At 41.0% G+C, this 19,623-nt stretch overlaps 1 protein-coding gene across 1 annotated transcript in view; it reads right to left on the bottom strand.

Moving 5' to 3' along the window:
* Window positions 1–4,130: 4,130 nt before the first annotated feature.
* Galphao (G protein alpha o subunit) overlaps window positions 4,131–19,623 on the bottom strand; it is a 58,752-nt gene continuing 43,259 nt past the window's right edge. Inside the window, exons 5-9 of the mRNA XM_028319430.1 lie at window positions 13,860–13,988; window positions 12,134–12,263; window positions 11,397–11,550; window positions 5,434–5,677; window positions 4,131–4,446 (exon numbers count right to left, since the gene is read on the bottom strand). Coding sequence (XP_028175231.1) covers window positions 5,490–5,677; window positions 11,397–11,550; window positions 12,134–12,263; window positions 13,860–13,988 — 601 coding nt within the window. The 3' untranslated portion in view covers window positions 4,131–4,446; window positions 5,434–5,489. The remainder of the gene's footprint in view (window positions 4,447–5,433; window positions 5,678–11,396; window positions 11,551–12,133; window positions 12,264–13,859; window positions 13,989–19,623) is intronic.

Below are 19,623 nucleotides of genomic sequence, written 5' to 3'. Positions count from 1 at the left end.
ACAGGGTGTTAAATAAAAACAACATGTTATTTGAACATAAAAATTAGAATATAATCATTTTCAGTAATTATTTAAAATTATACACTTAAAGTACATTTATAGTAAATTCAATAAAAAATACCAGTGCAGACGAGATACAAAAAGAGAAAATATTGTTGTTTTAATTACATCGTTGGTTAAATACATCGCTTTCAGTAAATGCAATACAAAAAAAAACGGAACTAAAAGAAATCAAAGTTAAGATGTCACTCGATATAGAAAAATAAAGATAAGATTGAATCACATTCAAAAATTACCCACTAGTGACTAAAAATTTTACTTTCTTAAACGTTTGTTCAAATAGACGGGACCGCTCGGCGTGCCCGCGCCGCGACCGGCGCCAGACCAGTAGTGCGGCCGCGACCGGCGCCGGACCGGTACAATGCGGCCGCAACCGATCCGGCCGGTAGTGCGGCCGGCCGGTCGCGGGTCCGGCGCCGGTCGCGCGCGGCGCTGCAGGCCGAGCGGGGCCACGCACGCGCTAGAAATAAATGTTTACATGTCATCAATTCTAAATAAGATATTTTTCAACATTGTACTCTGATCAGTACGAATACGACTATATTAGACGCCGGGGCCGCGCCGGCGAAGCGTGCGCTGCGCCTCCGCCCTTACACGAATCTCAGACATAATTTAGTTATCAAAGAACATACAGTATAAATAGTGAGGTTAGTATTAACTTTGGCAAATATGAATGAAGCATGGTGATATTGTTTTAGATCGACAACGTTGTGACAAAGACTCTGCGTTTATGACCGAACGCCGCTCAACTTTCTCGTACGTCGCATCGGGTGGTCCTCGAATCTTCGCTCGTCGTCGTGTGATGTCTATCGACCCGATCATTAAACGCTAATCCCTTAAAAAACTGCATAACTTCCCCCGTCGTGGATCTAATAAAGCGCGAGAACATTTGAGCCGCAACAATTCAGTCTTCGAATAAGAAGCCCACGCACATCGCAGTTGCGAGAGTCGCTTGAGCGAGAGACGTCGCCGCGGGTGTGCGTCGGCGCCGAACTGTGCGCTCCCATCGCTGTCTCAACCTTATAAACTAAACGTGATCCGAGCGAATAAACAATGCGGCAGTGTACAAAATTTACATCACATTCACTCGAAATATTAAAGCATACAAGTTAAACGTTCAGCGGCGGAGGAACACATTGAAATGCGATACTGACGACTTTAACTTATATCCACTACATCGGCCGGCGGGCGGGTGCGGGCCGCGACGCTCGGTGCGGCTAGGGTTGCCAGGTCCAAAAACACATAAGCCGGACAGCAGGCAGTCTAATAAAAAGTCTATGTCCGGCTTTATCCGGACGCCTGGCAACCCTAGGTGAGGGCCGTCCCGCGCTACAAGTGGTCGCGACCCGTCGCATTCAAGATGGCGCCTCCCGGGCCCGCACGCGCGTCGCCGGCCGCAAGACTCCAAACTCGCCGCGGACGGGAGGGCCCGCCGGCGAGAACGTTCGAATGATTAAATCCGCATCCACCATCACTCACTCTTTAAAATGTAGTGTGAAGCTTACTTAAATGTAGGTTTTTCGGGTTGAATGTAGAACTGCGCTAATATTATTTTTATTAGTTTTACGTACACATATTGTTACATAACAGTAAAAAACCTACCTAGCAACAAGCGAGCTCGGTGCTCCCACCGAGTCGCTCGACACTGCGGCGCTCGTGACTCGCTCGACACTGTGCGTGACTCGCTCGACACTGTGCGTCGCTGCTGGGCCGCGCGGTCGGGCCGGGTTGCCCCGCGGGCGCGCGGTCACAGTGTAGGCGTTACATTTTCATTTAATCACTTTATACATACTCATAAACACAAAATGAAAATAAATCACCTAACTATGACGATAGTAAAGGTTACTGTCTAATTGCATTATTAATTAATGTTTATTGATACAGTTACTGTCCTAATGCTTAAAAGTAAGATTTTACTTTATTATTAATAATAAATTATGTTATATAGTATATATGTATAGTGTTGATTACGCCGATTCGCGAGTGTATACAAAGTTTATATACTCACATAACTTACACGTGACGCGTCTCCTGCTCGGCAAATAAGTATTCGCGTCTCCCTCTACCTACAGACTGCGCGTATGAAGATTATCATGATCGTAAACATTGGTTAATCACTTAAATACGAAATTAAACATGATAAATTTACATATACCACTTCTAATACGAACGTATGCTAGATAAAATAAATACCTAACATGATTTTTTATATTCGAATACAAGAATAGATCTTATATGGCTACACCTTAAGGATAACTGTAAAGTGATATAGAAAAAATATGAACACAAAAAATATTTAAGATTGTATAATATGGCATAATAAATCAACGCTCTCATAGGATAAACAATTTGTGCGTAGTATGCTTAAACTAAACAGTAACACATCACTCGAGGATGCAACAGAACTAGCTCAAACGATTCGAGGCGTGTAAAATAAATGCTACCACAGCGGTCACAGTTGTGCATCAAAAGTTTATAAAAAAATAATTTCTCATCGCGATATAATACTTAATAATGGAATGACGTCTTGTATCAGTTAAAGTAGGCCTGTGAACGTGTTCATGCTCTCACTACCGTGTTTCAGTACTAAATATTGGTTCCTTTCTGTTTTGGTCCGTAAGAGAGTGAGTATATAAGCGCGGTGTTCCCGAGCCCACCCCAGCGCCGCGCAAGCGACCAAGTGCTCTATTCACATAGCGATAAGGGGTATATTCCGTTTCATTCTGTCCTGAGATCTGTTGTGAGAACTTACATGTTCCGTTATTTGTGCGAATATGTTCTTATTACAAGCTTTTTATTACTTTCACATGTCTGGTGTCTGTCGTCAAATCTTGCAACTTAAAATTGACCCACTTCCCGGTTTTTGGTGCATTAGAACGAGTGGAAACGTCGGTTTGATTCACAGGCCTAAACGGAATATACGTAGTAAAGGTTGTCTGTGCACTCGCCGGGCATCGAACGCGGGCGCGTGGTGCCGGCGCCCGGCTGCGCGTAGCACCAACATTTAGAATCGAACGCTAGATCTAATAACGGCTAGTTAGCGGCGGGAACCCGCGGTAAATCAAACACGGTTTATATTACAGGGAAAGGTGCTCGGTGCCAGCGTTGCGGGTCGCCGACAGTCCGGTTACCTTTGAAAACGAACGGTCGACAAAGCGAAGCGATGCAACATCGATATTAAACTCAGTGGCGGCGTAAGGCGTAGGCGACGTGGGCCACCGCCTACGGCCTCGCGGAACAAGGGGCCTCGCGCATCAAAAATTTTGAAACATTGACTATTAAATATAAATTATTGATAGCTAAACAATGTAGATAAAAAAATGTTTTTTTCCTAACAAATTCAGCCATAATCAGACACAAAATTAAGCAACAACACGGTTTTAAGTGACAAACATTATTCGTTGGCGCAAAATTCCTTTAAAAATAATCACTGAATCAAGAAAATCAGAAACTGTCGATGAATAGACCATTGACCCGTTTTTTTTATTATTTCATAAATTCCGTCTTCAGGTCGCCACAGAACAAGGCCTCGCGAAATCTGTCTTGCCCACATCAAATTTAGGTCTTGCCCCGCCACTGATTAGACTGTACCGGTAGAGCGAAGTTATCGCGATATTGATCCACGTTTCAAAGTCAATCGATAGACTATCGGTGACCCGAGCAACGCTAGCGAGGCTGCCGGACGCAGCTAGGCTCGCCAGTAAGCGGAGTTCACAAAAATATATTATACCCGCTGCCCGCAAACGACGCCAGGCGCTGACACGAGGTAGAGAGAATTGACAAACGGAACGAATATCTGTCGGCGATCGTCGCACCAGTCTCTGAACCGAACGAAAACGCCCTCCGCTTTAGCAAAATCAAATCATGACCCACTCGAGGAAGCGTGAAACAAAACGGCTTGGATTGACAGTGACGGGCGTCGATAGGGTTCCCAACCCTCCCGGATTGCCCGGGAGACTCCGGAAATAATGGTTAACCTCCCGACCTCCCGGAGAGCAATATTATCTCCGGTATTTCTAAAAATTAAATGCATCCATTGCTGCTCATACTTGTTTATAAAATTTATCTTTAAAAAAACCAATCACATGGACCAGCATTACTAAACTCCAGGAATGATTAAATATTGACATAGATATTGACAAATTGTACGATGAGGTTGGACTTTTGCGTGAGGTGCAACCACATCTTATTGAAGAAAGTCGAGTGGATTTACGCTGGGTTGACTTCTTTACGAAATCGAAAGACAGAAGTCCCTGTCCTGAATTAAAAACAATGGTCACGTTTGTTCTTTCCATTCCTGTCTCTATTAATGCTTCATTCGAGCGCGTATTCAGCGTGATGGAGCAACTATGGAGCAAGCCCCCCCCCCACAATTCTCCCGGGTTGGTCCTTTCAAGAGTTGGCAACCCTAGGCGTCGAGCGTGATATGACGCGGTCGGCGCTTAGTACAGGCCGCAGCCGCGAAGGTTGTTGGCGATGATGACGTCGGTGACGGCGTCGAACACGAACTGGATGTTGTTGGTGTCGGTGGCGCAGGTCATGTGGCAGTAGATCTCCTTGGTGGTGGACTTGTTCTTGGCCTCGAACTGCGCCTGGATGTACGCGGCCGCCTCGCCGTACTCTTGCGCGCCTGAAACCGAGCGAGAATGTTACGACTGTCAACAATGTCATCATGACGACTATTTTCTAGGTATGCCAGAAAAACTATGTACTACTAGCTTTCCGCCCGCGGCTTCGCCCGCGTGGAATTTTGACTGTCACAGAAAAACTATATCGCGCGCGTCCCTGTTTCAAAAACCGGGATAAAAACTATCCTATGTTCTTTCCCGGGACTCAAACTATCTCTATGCCAAATTTCATCAAAATCGGTTGCAAAGTTTAAGCGGGAAAGCGTAACAGACAGACAGACAGAGTTACTTTCGCATTTATAATATTAGTTGAGATGGGATATCACAGAAAAACTATGTACCATCATCATTCTCGTTTCAGCCAAATGACGTCCACTGCTGGACAAACGTCCGTATTCACAAACATTGCTATGAGGTCTCACAGTACGCGTGGACGCACAGGGTGACACACGAATCAACCAGAGAGCTCTATTCAACTCTCTGCGTTCGATTTGCTGTTTCACTTAAGAGCGTTTACGTCTAGCGTGGCATGTCAAGTTTAGGTAATTTCGATGCTATTTTTATTCACACTAAAATAATTGTGACTGTGTGCGTGTTCTCACGCTCTATAGTCAAACCAAAATATTTTGATCCACCATCGTAAAAGTGTGCCAGGCTGTCAAGTGACAGCCCAAAGAAACTATAAAATCTTCAAATCTTCTAACACCGACTCTATAATTATAAATAATGGTATACATTAGNGTTGGTCCTTTCAAGAGTTGGCAACCCTAGGCGTCGAGCGTGATATGACGCGGTCGGCGCTTAGTACAGGCCGCAGCCGCGAAGGTTGTTGGCGATGATGACGTCGGTGACGGCGTCGAACACGAACTGGATGTTGTTGGTGTCGGTGGCGCAGGTCATGTGGCAGTAGATCTCCTTGGTGGTGGACTTGTTCTTGGCCTCGAACTGCGCCTGGATGTACGCGGCCGCCTCGCCGTACTCTTGCGCGCCTGGAAATGGAGTGACGTGGTCACGAGCGTGTCAACAATTTATTTATACGCCAGAGAAACTATTCATCATCATCAAGTAAATGCGCGCAGTGAATGCTAAACCATCACCAACCATCAAAAACCATCTCTAATCACCTGATGCAAATGGAGGAGTTTCACCATCATCATCAGGTCATTACATTAAGTCTCCACTGCAGGAGTCCAACCCTCCTGGTACAAGAGGCAAAATAGGAATGTTTTGACCTCCCCACACTAGCAAAACAGGTTAGGCTTGATGTTTACATTTTTTTTATGTGACAGGAGGCAAACGAGCAGACGGGTCATATGATTGTAAGTGATTTGTTCCTTAGTCGACTCTTATGACATCGAAAGGAAGATTGGGAGTGCTACTATTCTATTCTGTTTATTACGAGAAGCTAAAACTACCCATTTACTTTCATATAACAATGCCATTGACACCATCGTAGGCCTTATTCCAAAAATTTACGTTTAGGGGCATGATTCTTCCCAGATTCCCACTACAGTATACACTGTGTATTGTAAATGCAATAAATGAAATGAAGGACAACCTAAAAGTTAGCCAACCAGTTGTAATTACCTGTGTATTCAGGAAAGCATATAGTGAGCGGGGACTTGCGGATCTTCTCCTCGAACAAGTCCTTCTTGTTGAGGAACAGGATGATGCTTGTGTCCGTGAACCACTTGTTGTTGCAGATCGAGTCGAACAGCTTTAGACTCTCCTGCATACGGTTCTGGAAGGAGGGAAGTTATGGGTTAGTCGCGTGGTTTTCATGATCAATCATTCTAGTCTATGGCAGTCCAATGCTGGACGAAAGAACTGCTGGAAGAACAGAAAGTAAGACCTCTCGCTTTAATTTAGCTAGACACTGCCAGCTATCCTCTTGACATCATCCATCTTACGTGGTACTGTTATCTTTAAATTACAGTCTGCTTCATGTACTATCACACAATAAATTGATATTGATGTAACGTAATTAAATCGGAGGAAAACTTATCAGGGGTTGCAAACATGCCTGAATACAAAAGGGGTAAAGAATGAGTATGTCTCAAGTAGCATTGTTGCTATGCTTACGAGAATAGGCATGTAAATGAGATTTATAACATTCTAAAGCCTGGTCCGTGAGCACGTAGAATTTTGTCCAATGACCCCAAGCTACCCATCCTTATCGCTCGCGCGTAATTATATTGCTGTCGCGACTGTGCGACGGGCGCCCGCAGTGAGTGTGCCAGGCTTTATCTCATATTGTTACAAGTTCAAGCATCTTTTCAGTGAACACAGAAAGTCTACCAACGGAAACAACAGACTGGGTGTAGTTTTCCTTCGCCTAATATCTCCTGTCTTTTAAATAAAGCAAGTATAATTACCGTTGTTTCGTCCTCATGCAGGACCTGGTCGTACTCGGACATGGCGACACAGAAGATGATCGCTGTCACGTCCTCGAAGCAGTGGATCCATTTCTTTCTTTCGGACCGCTGTCCACCTACGTCGAACAATCTGGAAATTGCATACAGTTGATCAGCCATAGTAAATACATCTTAGATAGGTACTATTATCTTTTCTATGATACCGATTCCNAGTGCTTTGTTTTGAATTTTTAAAATTTATGAGTCATCCTAACATTTTAGAATAATTTTCATTCGTTTCACCTTTGGATTAATATTTTGAGCAAGTAAAATCAACACAATAATATTTTAAAATACTTTTTATTACTCCCATTCTTACATAATGCTATTGTGTGCAATAATGGCACTAATGACTTAGTTAAAAGCTATTCAGGATTAGCTATACTTTCTAATTCGTTACTAATTTCTTTAACTCAGATAAGGCTCTAATTTCCAGACTTTCCACCGCTACCACGTGTCTTGGCGTTACGGCGAGCTGACTTACAGCGTGACTCCAACGTATATACCTAATGAGCCGCTTAAATTCGAGCTGATACCAAGAAAAGGGGATTGCTGAGAAACCTGCCAAAGATTTGAAGATTTCTTTTATACTGTCATGTTTATTTATGTTGTAAGACCGCGATAAGATAGCGAAGTATGTAGATTTGTAGTGATATTGATAATTTTTGTTACGAAAGACAAATGTATAAAACAGATGTAACTACTAGGGATTGCAATTGCTGGATCCAGCATGCAGCAATCCAGCTGGATCCAGCGCCTTTTTAAACATGCTGGATCCAGCATACAGTGCTGGATCCAGCGATGCGGATCCGCAAACGTATAATTTTCTATTGCTTAGTTTCGAATTGCCGCCATTTTCAAAACGGCGTGGTGCCGTTGCCGTTCTGTTATTGGGTGCGTTGAACGGCGCCTCTCTAAAGTTACTGGTACGTTAGTGTGCTTGAAAAATCCAAAAAAGTATGAAGAAGAAGTAAAAAAAACTGTCTTTTTTCCTTTGCCAAAAAATAATGCGACAGGAGATGAAAACTTTGTTAAATCGAGTAAATAAACAAAATAATATTGTAGAGCCGGTGCAAGAAGATAAAGATATCATGGAGTTAGAAGAGAATGGTCTAATGATAACGCGGAACCCGTGAAAATGACTTTAGAGCAAGAGCTTGAGATGGAACTTAAAAGAGAGAAGGAGAACTTTAATAAACAAAACCCAAAGCCAAGATTAGATTACGAAAAGGTACTGAAAAAAGAAATGAGCGTTTAGGAGACCGAACGAGTGCGAGGTGAACATTTATCTATGGTGTATGACTATTTAATGATCCTAAAACCGACTAGTGTAGAGGCCGAAAGGGCATTCTCAGCAGCCGGCTACATATGCAGTTCTGTGCGGTTGGGAGTTTAGACTATAAGTAGATAAAATTTGTTTTCTAAGGTCTTACTTCCAGAGGATTCAAAAAAAGACATGGTCAGTCTCTTGTCGTCAGATTTTAAACTGCCTAATTATCGCAGAAGATATATTATTTCGGATTAGTAACTTCTATTAATACAAAAAATTGATTGCAGATTAAATTACGGTCCTTTTCGTAGTTAATTTTATAAGAATTTTTAAGACTGTTTGTCCTACTGATTAGCCGTATTTCATAGATTATGTCGTCTTTTTATATTCGTTCCACATTTTGCTGGATCCGCGCTGGATCCAGCTGGATTCAGGTCAATCCAGCAAGAATCCAGCTGGATTGAAAACGCTGCTGGATTGCAATCCCTAGTAACTACGAGCATAGTAAAACAAAAATCTGTAAACTAGTAGAGCGCACCACAAGAACTATGTACCGATATTTCATTATTTTGTTAAGCATTTAAATTCCCATTCTAGATTAATAAATCATAGGCATAGACTAACTAGTTATGTATCCAACCAACCACCATAAGACAAGTTATCGTTTTAATTAATTTTCGATCCAGCATTATTTTATAACTTATACAAGTTCTGTTGGTTGCCCACGCACGGGAAAAGCCTTCCCTACCCCTTTGACATTTTCTTTAGTAGGTATTTATGTTTTAAAAATTCATAATTTTAATGGTGGAAGCACATTATTATGACTTGAGACTTTGAGATTTCTCAACAATAACACTTTGTTACGTGAACTAACAATGAAATAACTACAATAAAATGGCTCGAACTTTAAATCCTTTACCGGCTGCCTCGCTTGGTAATTGTCATTAATGAATACTATTGTGTGTATTACACGTCACTTAGTGCGATTGATAGCAAAAAGTACATATAGTTAACTATTCAAGACAGCGGCTTATGATGAGCGTAATTTTTTTTATAGCCACGATAGCCGAACGGTAAAGGGGTCGGAGTGCCCGACTCGAGATCCGAGGAACGCGGGTTCGAATCCCACGCTCGACTATTGTGGTGAGCCCACTCGTAACACAAGCTTATTTAGCTTACCACTAGGGGCTAACGGGACTAACTACAAAAAAATAAATATTTGCTTTTTCTCGTTGAAAAGGTATCTACTAACACCCAGTTTCTGGATCAAGATTCTCCGCGCTTAGACAATAGGGACAAAACTTAGGGTATGTATGTAGTGTAGGGGCGTAAAATATCTAAGGGAGGAGCAATTTTTCTCCATACTCCCACTTCTCATCGCTACCACTCCCTGCAACTCCTGGATACCCAGAATCTAAAGTCTACAGTTGCTGTTATGGGAAAACAGTCCGCAATACAATATCCAGGATCCAATATGGCTACGATTGCTAGGCTAGGACATGATCTATAAAAGCGATCAAGCAACAGTCAGGAATCACCAGTTTGGCTACCGTTGCTGGCAAATGGTCTGTAAAAGTTACATAACAGCCAGTATCCTGTTTTGGCTCCGATTGCTAGGATATGGTCTGAAAAATTACAGTTACACAGCCAAGGATCTACAGGATCCAGTTAGTCTACGACGATTGCTGGTCTAACGGGACTATTCCCACCTCTCGTTCTCACCACTGCAACTCCTGTGTAGCCAGGATCTACAGCTTGACCGCCACAAAAACCCAACTAATGAAGGTCAAGTTTGTCCCCTGGTGTAGGCGTCTAGCAAATGTTTTGTTACTCACTATTTGGCCGAGTCGTTGAGCTGGTACTCATTGGAGCGGCCGAAGCACTCCTGCACCCCCGCGTCCGCCCAGAGCCTCTTCATCGCCGCAAGCAGCTCCTCGCTGAACGGCTCCGTGTCCTCCATCCGCTGGATCACGTCGAACACCATCTTGCCGTCACTCTGTGGGAAGAGGATAGGAAGGTAGAATAAATCAGTAGTGGCGTGTTTCCATACAAATACGCGTACAAACATTTTTTCTTTCTTTCTTCTTTCTTACAATAACGCGCGCACTAGGTTGACTGACGATCTGGTGAAGGTCGCGGGAAGAGCCTGGATGCGAACAGCGCTGGACCGGTCGTTATGGAAATCCTTGGGGGAGGCCTATATCCAGAAGTGGACGTCATTTGGCTGAAACGAACGAACGAACGCGTACAATATAAATCTATAGGTAGTTATCAATCATTTAAATTAACACACATTATGACGTCATGTCAATAGTTTCATAGTTTTGTATGGTAAACTTATGGAAATATTGGGAATTTGGGATGTCTGTCTAAAACTTCCAAAAGTATGTCTTACCTAAAACGATTTGATTTGCAATTAACATTGGGTAAATCTACCTACATTTTTATACTAAATGATCGTAATTAAATGCCAATTTCAATGTNGCAATATTTTCTCAATTAACTATTTAGACGACGAAATTTCCTAACTATTTATGCCTATAACATATTTGTAGTATTACTGGTTAATGATTGTAACGAGTTGAAAAAGTACTGTTTTTGCGCCAAACGGCGTAAACGCTCTTAAGCAAGAATCGTTTGTGAATACGGGCGAAAGGTCTTGCGCTGCCCGCATCATCATCATTAAATGTGTAATATGCCAGAAAAACTATTCATTGGCATCAGGTGGTTTTGTCTCCATTGCACGATTTACCACAGGCAAAAGGGACAATATTCCTAACTCGTCTGTGGAATATCTAGGTCCGTTTATCCCGACATACGACATCCACGGGACGATTGCGAGTGCTATGCTACTCTGCTGTTACAGGAAGCTCATACTAAAACTACCAATTTACTTTCAATACCATTGACACGATCATGGGCCCTATTTAAAAAAACGTTTAGTGGCAACCGGCATGATTCTTCCCATATATTGCCACTACCTTAGTCTTAAGGCCTAAGAGTTATCAAACTATTTCAAATTACCTGTGTATTCAGGAAAGCATATAGTGAGCGGGGACTTGCGGATCTTCTCCTCGAACAAGTCCTTCTTGTTGAGGAACAGGATGATGCTTGTGTCCGTGAACCACTTGTTGTTGCAGATCGAGTCGAACAGCTTTAGACTCTCCTGCATACGGTTCTGGAAGGAGGGAAGTTATGGGTTAAGCGCGTGGTTTTTCATGATCATTATCATTTCAGCCTATGGAAGGAAGTCTACTGCTAAGGCCACAAAGCGCGATCTCCTGTTTTCCATCAACGGCCCCTCGAGCAGGCAGGAGTTGTAAGTTGCTTTATTTACCAAATTATATCATAGGATTCATCATAACATTAAAAATAATAGGAATAGGGATTTTATGTGATTGGTTACTCAAACCGTCCTATTCTCATCTTTACTTATTTTGATTACAGTCATCTCAAACTATGAAAAATAAATGTTTCAAGTTCAAAAATATCTACATCTTGCAAGTACAAAATATTTTATTATTAAGTTTTACCTGAGATGCTTTAAAAGTATGTAATTTGCAATTTAACAGGACGCAATGTTTATAAGAATTAAGAATAGGCACCATTGGAAAGATGTAAATGAGATGAGAGAGACCAACTATCAAAAATTGTTACACGTCCCAAAAGTCTGTCCGTCGTCTTTCAGTCTGTTTTCAGTCGTTAATTTTGCCAGCTAATTTCTCCTGTCTTTTCCATAAGGTCCAATAAATCATAATTACCGTTGTTTCGTCCTCATGCAGGACCTGGTCGTACTCGGACATAGCGACACAGAAGATGATCGCTGTCACGTCCTCGAAGCAGTGGATCCATTTCTTTCTTTCGGACCGCTGTCCACCTACGTCGAACAATCTGGAAAGTGCATACAGTTGATTAGCATAGTCAATAAATATCTATACTATCTTTTCTATGATCCCGATTTCAGCGACAAGCAACACTGCCTATCGTCGCTCTCCGTAAAAATTGAGTGAATCAAGTTTTCTTTGAATTAGTATGAATGTCTTGTTGCTAATACATTTTACTGGTGTCAGAAGAAAACTTTAAGGCTGGGTTGCACAATCTTACCTAACTTTGACAAACGTCAAAAAACACCGGTTATCGTTAAAGTTACTGTCAAAGTCATGTGGTGCATTTCAGCCTAAAAGCGTGTTGTATTAAATTTTATGACTTTTTCTTGTTAACAACGCAAATTATACAATCAAGAAGACCACAACAGTAGTATTAAATTTCGACACCAGCGACAAACAGCAAAAGGATTTTTATACGTAAAAGTAAAGAAAATGTCTGTAAATATGTCAATATCAACTCATAAGGTGAAGCTAGAGGTCGCGACCGATGCGACATCGAATAAACTTTCTTCTGAATCGTAAAATTGAAAAAATCCTAAAGCATTGTTTACTATGGTCGCAAAAAATTGTGTGCGTCAGTCGCACGCATTGACCGCCAGTCATTATTTATTTATTTAAGGCTCACAAAACAAGTTACAGTCATTGTTAGGACCATATTTCAAACAGAATAATAATCTAAACCGCAACTCATAAACATGTGGGCATAGAATTATTAGAATAATAATGAAATTAAGATGCCATTGAAGTCTACCATAAATGTATGATGTTATGGGAGATGTCATTTAAATAAACATACAACTTATAATAATACATATTTTATCTAGAATTACTAATTCAATACTCAGACGAAACAATTTAGAATGGCTGCTTAATGATTCCGACGATGAACTTGAACTTACTTTACTAGTACATAAAATACTATCTAATCTGATATTACATAAAAAATTATAAAAACATGAGAAAACTTCTACAAAATAATTCAAAAGGAACGAACCACGTTCAAGTTTAACTGCATCGTTCCAAGTTCGGTTGTTTGATGAGATGGGTCTTTCATAAACCAAATAAAAACGAAAAAGATAAAGCCGGTTTCTGCTTTAGGTACTTCAAATGCGGAATAAATTATGGCTGCTGAGATGCAAATTGAATTCAAGAGCTAATTGTTCAACTTCCTGAGCCAATCAGTGCACTATGAAAATGGTTTACTAAAATAAAGCCAATATTTTGCACAATCAATACTTCTGTCCTCTTTATTTGATTTAAACTGACTCATTTACATTCCTTGATTGGTGACACATTTCGTGATTTGTCTCATTATGCTTGTGGCCTACAAGGAAAATGAAATTATAAAGAACTCAATTATAAATTATCACTGTAATCTTTCAAGGGTTTATGGGCACAGCAAATACTCATACATGTGTTTAGTAGACAATAACAAATTGTGAAATTGCTTTTTTTTAGCCTCAGTTGCACCACCTTAACTTTAACCGTGACTATAACTTTAATCTGTGTTTTTAATGGGGTTTGACAGACTTTTGACGTTTCTTAAAGTTAGATGGTGCAACCCAGCCTAAATAGCTAAATTGGGTAAAATTATACTCACTTGAAATTAAGGTTTTTGAAGGAGAAGTGCACTTCGACAATGCCAGTTGTTTTGACTCTAGTTCTTAAAATATCTTGTTCGGTGGGCTGGTAATCTCTAGCACCTAACCGGTCCAAGTCGTCGAGGAAACTGTAAACAAACACAAAAATATTAATTGATAACACTGATTAATAAAAAATTCGCTGGTTGGGTTTTTATTGGCGGTCAAGCTGTAGATCCTGGCTACACAGGAGTTGCAGCGGTGGGAACGAGAGGTGAGAATAGTCCCGATGATTAATAAAAAAGAATAAAAACAATGGATTAAATTACGCAGTGAGCATTGCCGTTTTAAATGCTTCTTATGCATTTTACACACAATTTTCATTTTTCTTCATGATTAAAATGCAGCGAGCTACCGGTTAAAACTAAATCGATGGAGAAAGTGATATTTTTAAGTTGAGGTAGAAACTAGCTTTGTATCTATCATGTTGTATTCCCTATGTTTATAAGCTGTATGTTTTCTAAATATTATAAAATTAAATAAAACATACAGCAAATACAAATTACATCCACCAATAAGGAAACCATATGGCTAGCATAAATTAAAATATCAAAATCAATAAATCAACAGCACACTAAACTGGGTACGTGTAAAGAATCGCGTATTCGCAAATTATACATTCAGTCTGTTGTGATTGTGTTCTGTTTGGTGCACGATGGCCATAATTTTGGTGTGATCCCGGTGGAAAGCCGAAAACAATGGCGTTGCAATGCGCCGCTTGCTGCATTGGCACCGCAGTAATAAAATCAAGGATAAAAATGTCAAACGAACGAAATATATGAAGCAGTTAGCACCTGTTTCGATGCCTACTCTAGTTCACACTCAACATATAAGCGGATTTAAGTATCAATTAAAGTTTTTTAGTCAGTATTGGACGGATATGGACGTCATTTATTCTGCCATTTATGGTACACAAGAATTAAGAAAATAAAAATGGTTCTTTCCGTGTATATTTTTTTGAGTCTGGTTAGTTTTCTAGCAGAGTTAACATTTTTTCATTTAATAGAAATACAGTATTATATTGGCCTGCAAAATGTGTCTCAAAAGTATTTGATTTAGCCATATAATATGAGATATTTATCTAACAAGAATATGTCTTTAAAATGTTCCAACGCCACTTTTATTGCCGAGTTCGTTCTTGACCCCAATATCAGATATGATCTATTATTTCAAAGGCATTCATCGGAATGGAACTCCACAGTAATGGTGACCGTTTAGGCTTATTTACTTTGCAGACAGGCAGTCAGGCAGATCCGGTGGACTGCCCACCAGTTGCTGGTAGATTCTGCCAACTATTCGTCGCATACATATTAACGAGTTGCAGAATCACGCCAATTTAAAACACTTCAGAGCAGTTTTCATCGTTAAGTTTCACCCGTTCGTGTCGAACTGGTCCTTTGAGCCGGATAGCAATCAGTCAAGTCAATTAGTAGTCAAGTGAAAACATTGGTTTTCTAAGACCAGTAATCCGTTATCTTGGCCAATCTTAATTTACTATGATCCACGGATTGTGTTTTCAATTTGAATTGAAGGAAACCCCACCTACGCTTCCATCTTTGCCCTGTTTAGACTTACTTCATTAATCAGATTCCTCATCCATGGTAATTTATGCAAATAAGTAATGGGCTTCTAAACATTAATTAAGTCATAATGTACAGTGAGATATAGTATGTCTCGGTTGCGTGATCGGAGACAGGTCCCCGCGTCCGGTGCGGGCCCACCAGTTGCGACCGCGGACGCCGCCGCATACATATTAACGAGCTAGAACGCCGTTGCACGCGATTCTTACATACAATTAAGAACATTTCACACTAGATTTAGTAGCACGAGTTTACATCGTTATTGTATCTGACATTGTTTTGTTTTAATAACGTTGTTGTTGCGACAAAATGGTTTTGGCAGTACATGCCTTTAGTAAGCTGAATTATTTGAGTGTTTTGAACATTACTGTGTATGTATTGGACAAAATGAATGAGTAACCAACTGGCCGTGATCCCTATAAGCAGATAAAATGAATAATAACTTTCAAATGACTGCTACAACTATAGATGACTATTAACGACCGCACGAGAGTAAACTAACAGTCACCAGAGATGAATCATTTGTTTCCGACGAAGTGACGTGATCGCGAATGGTTCTCGGACGCAAAAAAGGCGATGATTTTTTTGATATCATTGTACTTTTAAATGAGTTTAATTACATGGCAAAGTAATGTAGAATTAAAATTTTAAATAACAGCCAAAAGAGCGCGTGTGAAAGGCCAAGTAGGTGAACCGGTAACTTCAACAATCTTCCAACCTAAATGAAAAACTACGTTCGCACGTCACGCGAGCTTTTTGTAAAGTAGAAACTTTTGCGGTGCGCCTAACTGCTACCCACTTGGCGGAGCTCTTTGAGTTATTGCATATGAAGAGGACAAAGGGAGGGGAATGAGCGAATGACTCATGCGATGAGAGGGCGAAAATCGTTTTCACTATCGATTTGTTGAGTGTCGTTTTAAAATGGTTGTATTTAGCTGCAAATGGTCAGAACGACATGGTCTATGTGAGTAATCGATGCATTTCAAGGCCAAAGTGTATGGATCGAGTCGCCCCGTTGGCCAGCTGCCAGTACAAACCTAGATTTAACTTGCAACTTAGCGACAAACTTCGCGAGATTGCCATACAAGCTGAATTGACGAATTATAATTAGACTCGGCAACACTTGCGTGCGACTATTTCTGTCTTTGTATTTACTTAAATATGTACACGATGCAATATCCAATAAATATCGGATAATGTTGAAATATGTAATAAATTGAGTTTCTATTGTGCTGCTTTATTTTAAATAAAATAATATATTGAGGTACGTACTCAAACAATAAATGTAGGAGTGTATCACAGAAATATATCGAATATTAGTTATCATTATAACGTCTAAATAACATTAACTTCGAGTTTAAATAATATGTAATTAGGTTTACATCTTATATTTGTCTTTTCAATATTAACAATTTGTTAAAGGTAGCCTCCATCTCCCCTATAAACATGGATCGGTGACTATGCAGTGAGTCATTTATACACGAGTAAAGGTACTAAGTTCAATATTTTTCCACACACTTATTGACGTTGTCGTTGTGTTTTTACCTATTATACGCAATACAAGTATTATTTATTACTGTTATCTATTCTGTTATTACTAATTTTTTTGAGTTTTATTACGCCCAATTGCAGTTTCTGATAAGTCTATTAACAAAAACAACAAACGAAGCAGTTAATAAGTTATACTTTAGTGCTGAGTTAGACAAATCTTACAATTGACTGAATGGCATTAATAATAATGTTTCAATATCTAAATTGATAACTTGACGGTAAAGGCCCTCTTCCAGATTTTGCTGTATCTGGCCATTCGCGTGCCTTCTGGCCAAAAATAACTCGAAAGCCAATTTAAAATTTGCAGCGCCGATTTATAATATAATCAGGATCTTTGTATCCTAAAATATTCAAAGTGTTCTGCTTAGATTTCGCTTTCTATGCGTAATACATACGAAACTGAGCCGAGAGCCAGAGGCTGGGGCGCAGTTTCAATGTCAGGGGGTGGCGCTCACTTGGAGTCGAGCCAACTGACATATAGGATGCTGCCATCCTCGCCCGACCTGTCAACTGGAAAAACCACTCCGTGAATTGCTTAAACGACGCTATTATTATGCCTAGGGTGTGGTTGGTAGCGCGAATTACGCATTTCAATCTACACTGCCGTTTGATTTAATACTGGCTGGTGATTCAAAAAAGAAACACCGGTATGCCATTAAAAAGTTGTGGACCCCACAAAGTTCCGATCAAGACATTACCGACGCACAACTATCCGAAGAACGCGTTGTGCGTGAAGGCAATGCGAGCATTACGGAGCATCAGGCATCTTAAACACTCTCGTGAGACGGTATTATAATTAAAACATTAAGTACTCGTGTGCGTGAAATGTTCACGAGTGTTTATCGTTTGGCCGCTTTTTCGCTTCGATCCTAGGCGCTGCTGACGTCAACACTCTGTCAACATTAACTGGGTCAGTAGACAAGGATGAATTACATTTGGACCAGCCGAAATCATTACACTATCGAGCGGAGTACGCGACGCTCTCGCAGAACGTCAATACTTTGGGAGATGCGTTGAGATGCGAAATACAATTAAGAAATTTTAGCTTACGCAACTTAAGTTGCAAGTTGGTAGGATTTGTGATAGATATTATGAAGAATGATTCTAGTTGCAGGAGTTTCAATGCATAAAATCCATGTATGGCTGTGCGGGCGTTAGACGCCGCCCGGCAACAGGTCCGTCCGATCAATACGCCGCGCGCCCGCGCCCTTTCGTACCCTCGCTACGCCCGACCCGCACAGCCGGAGCCCGCGCGAAACACGCATCGCGGACCGCCTTATTACATCACGCACTAGAGAGGACACGCCGGAGGTGTTGGACAGACTGATGGATGGCGTGAGGACACGAAGACTTGATAATAACTAACACATGGTCTGCAAGGAAGACAAAGGCACTAGCTCAACTGTTACAGTTCTCACAGGCGCGTTTTTTCCTGGCTCTAACTGCGCGAGTAAGGCATTACGATATCGCCTTAATTATAACGTCAGCATTCACGACCTAGATCTGAGGACATAACGGAGGTTGTTAAAAAGTAACGAATGGGGAGTTGTCACGCTATTTTAATATCTGCCGCTTTTGAAGCATATTCTTGAACTGTAGAATAGTCACTTCAATGAAAGTATACAAGCTTATTTTTATCTGCAGAAGCATATTTGTATGTATACAGACTGCACTTGAACCGTATCGGGATTGGGAGGAATGAACACTAATGTAAACAGAGGTGAATCTAGCATCTTGGCAGTCGTTCAGAAATGGGGGCGAGAAGTTGCGGTCGTTGTGACTCGAGGTGGTTATTTGTCGCAGTTAGCGGGTGGAGGTCGGATGGCGCAGTTCAGGGTCTGCTCGCGGCGGTGTAAATGGTTCCGGCATTAGCGCGCGCGTCATGCGATCGGCACATAAATCTGTCGCTACCCTCGCCCGCAGTCGCGACGCGAGGTGGGCGGCCGCTGCAGAGCAGTGTGGCTCAGATAACATCACAATTGCTAATAAACGGTGTGATGCGTAGCCACTATCACGTAGACGATGCTCGTCGTAAATTACACACAGTATTATCATATTTATTTTGCATGGATACCATTTTGGTGTGAGCCATTGAAGTTACCGCGAATTTTCAGCATACTACGTTACATTATGCCTTGTTCGTTCGTTTTAGCAAAATGTACAGTGCTGGAAAAAGGCATCCCCCATTCAATTATGTCTTGTAATGCGCTACATATTCGGTAATGCAGCAAATATGCCGCAAACAAATATTTATCAGTATCACAAAAACTACTGCATAAGCTGAATCAGCACATCGACATCTGATAAGGCGGGTGACATTGCGTCAAGATAACTCACTGAGATATAGCCATCAAGCTACACGAATCACGAACCTTTGGAATCATTACTGAAATAAATATACACTGGTAAGAGTGGTAAGCTTCCGTGACGGCCAACAGAAGGGTCGCTGAATAAAACATGTTTAAATTAAGGAAGTAAGGAAGGCTACATCAAAAGCTGTTCTACAAAAGGTAATTTCTAATCGTGAGTCATCAAAAATTTACTACATGAAAAAATACGTGCTTTCCAGGTTATTGAAAGTTGCATTGTGTAA

The sequence above is a fragment of the Ostrinia furnacalis genome, unplaced genomic scaffold (genome assembly GCF_004193835.3).
Source record: "Ostrinia furnacalis isolate ACB-3 unplaced genomic scaffold, ASM419383v2 OfSCF7182, whole genome shotgun sequence".
NCBI lineage: Eukaryota > Metazoa > Arthropoda > Insecta > Lepidoptera > Crambidae > Ostrinia > Ostrinia furnacalis.
This window is presented reverse-complemented; position numbering and strand designations above follow the sequence as displayed.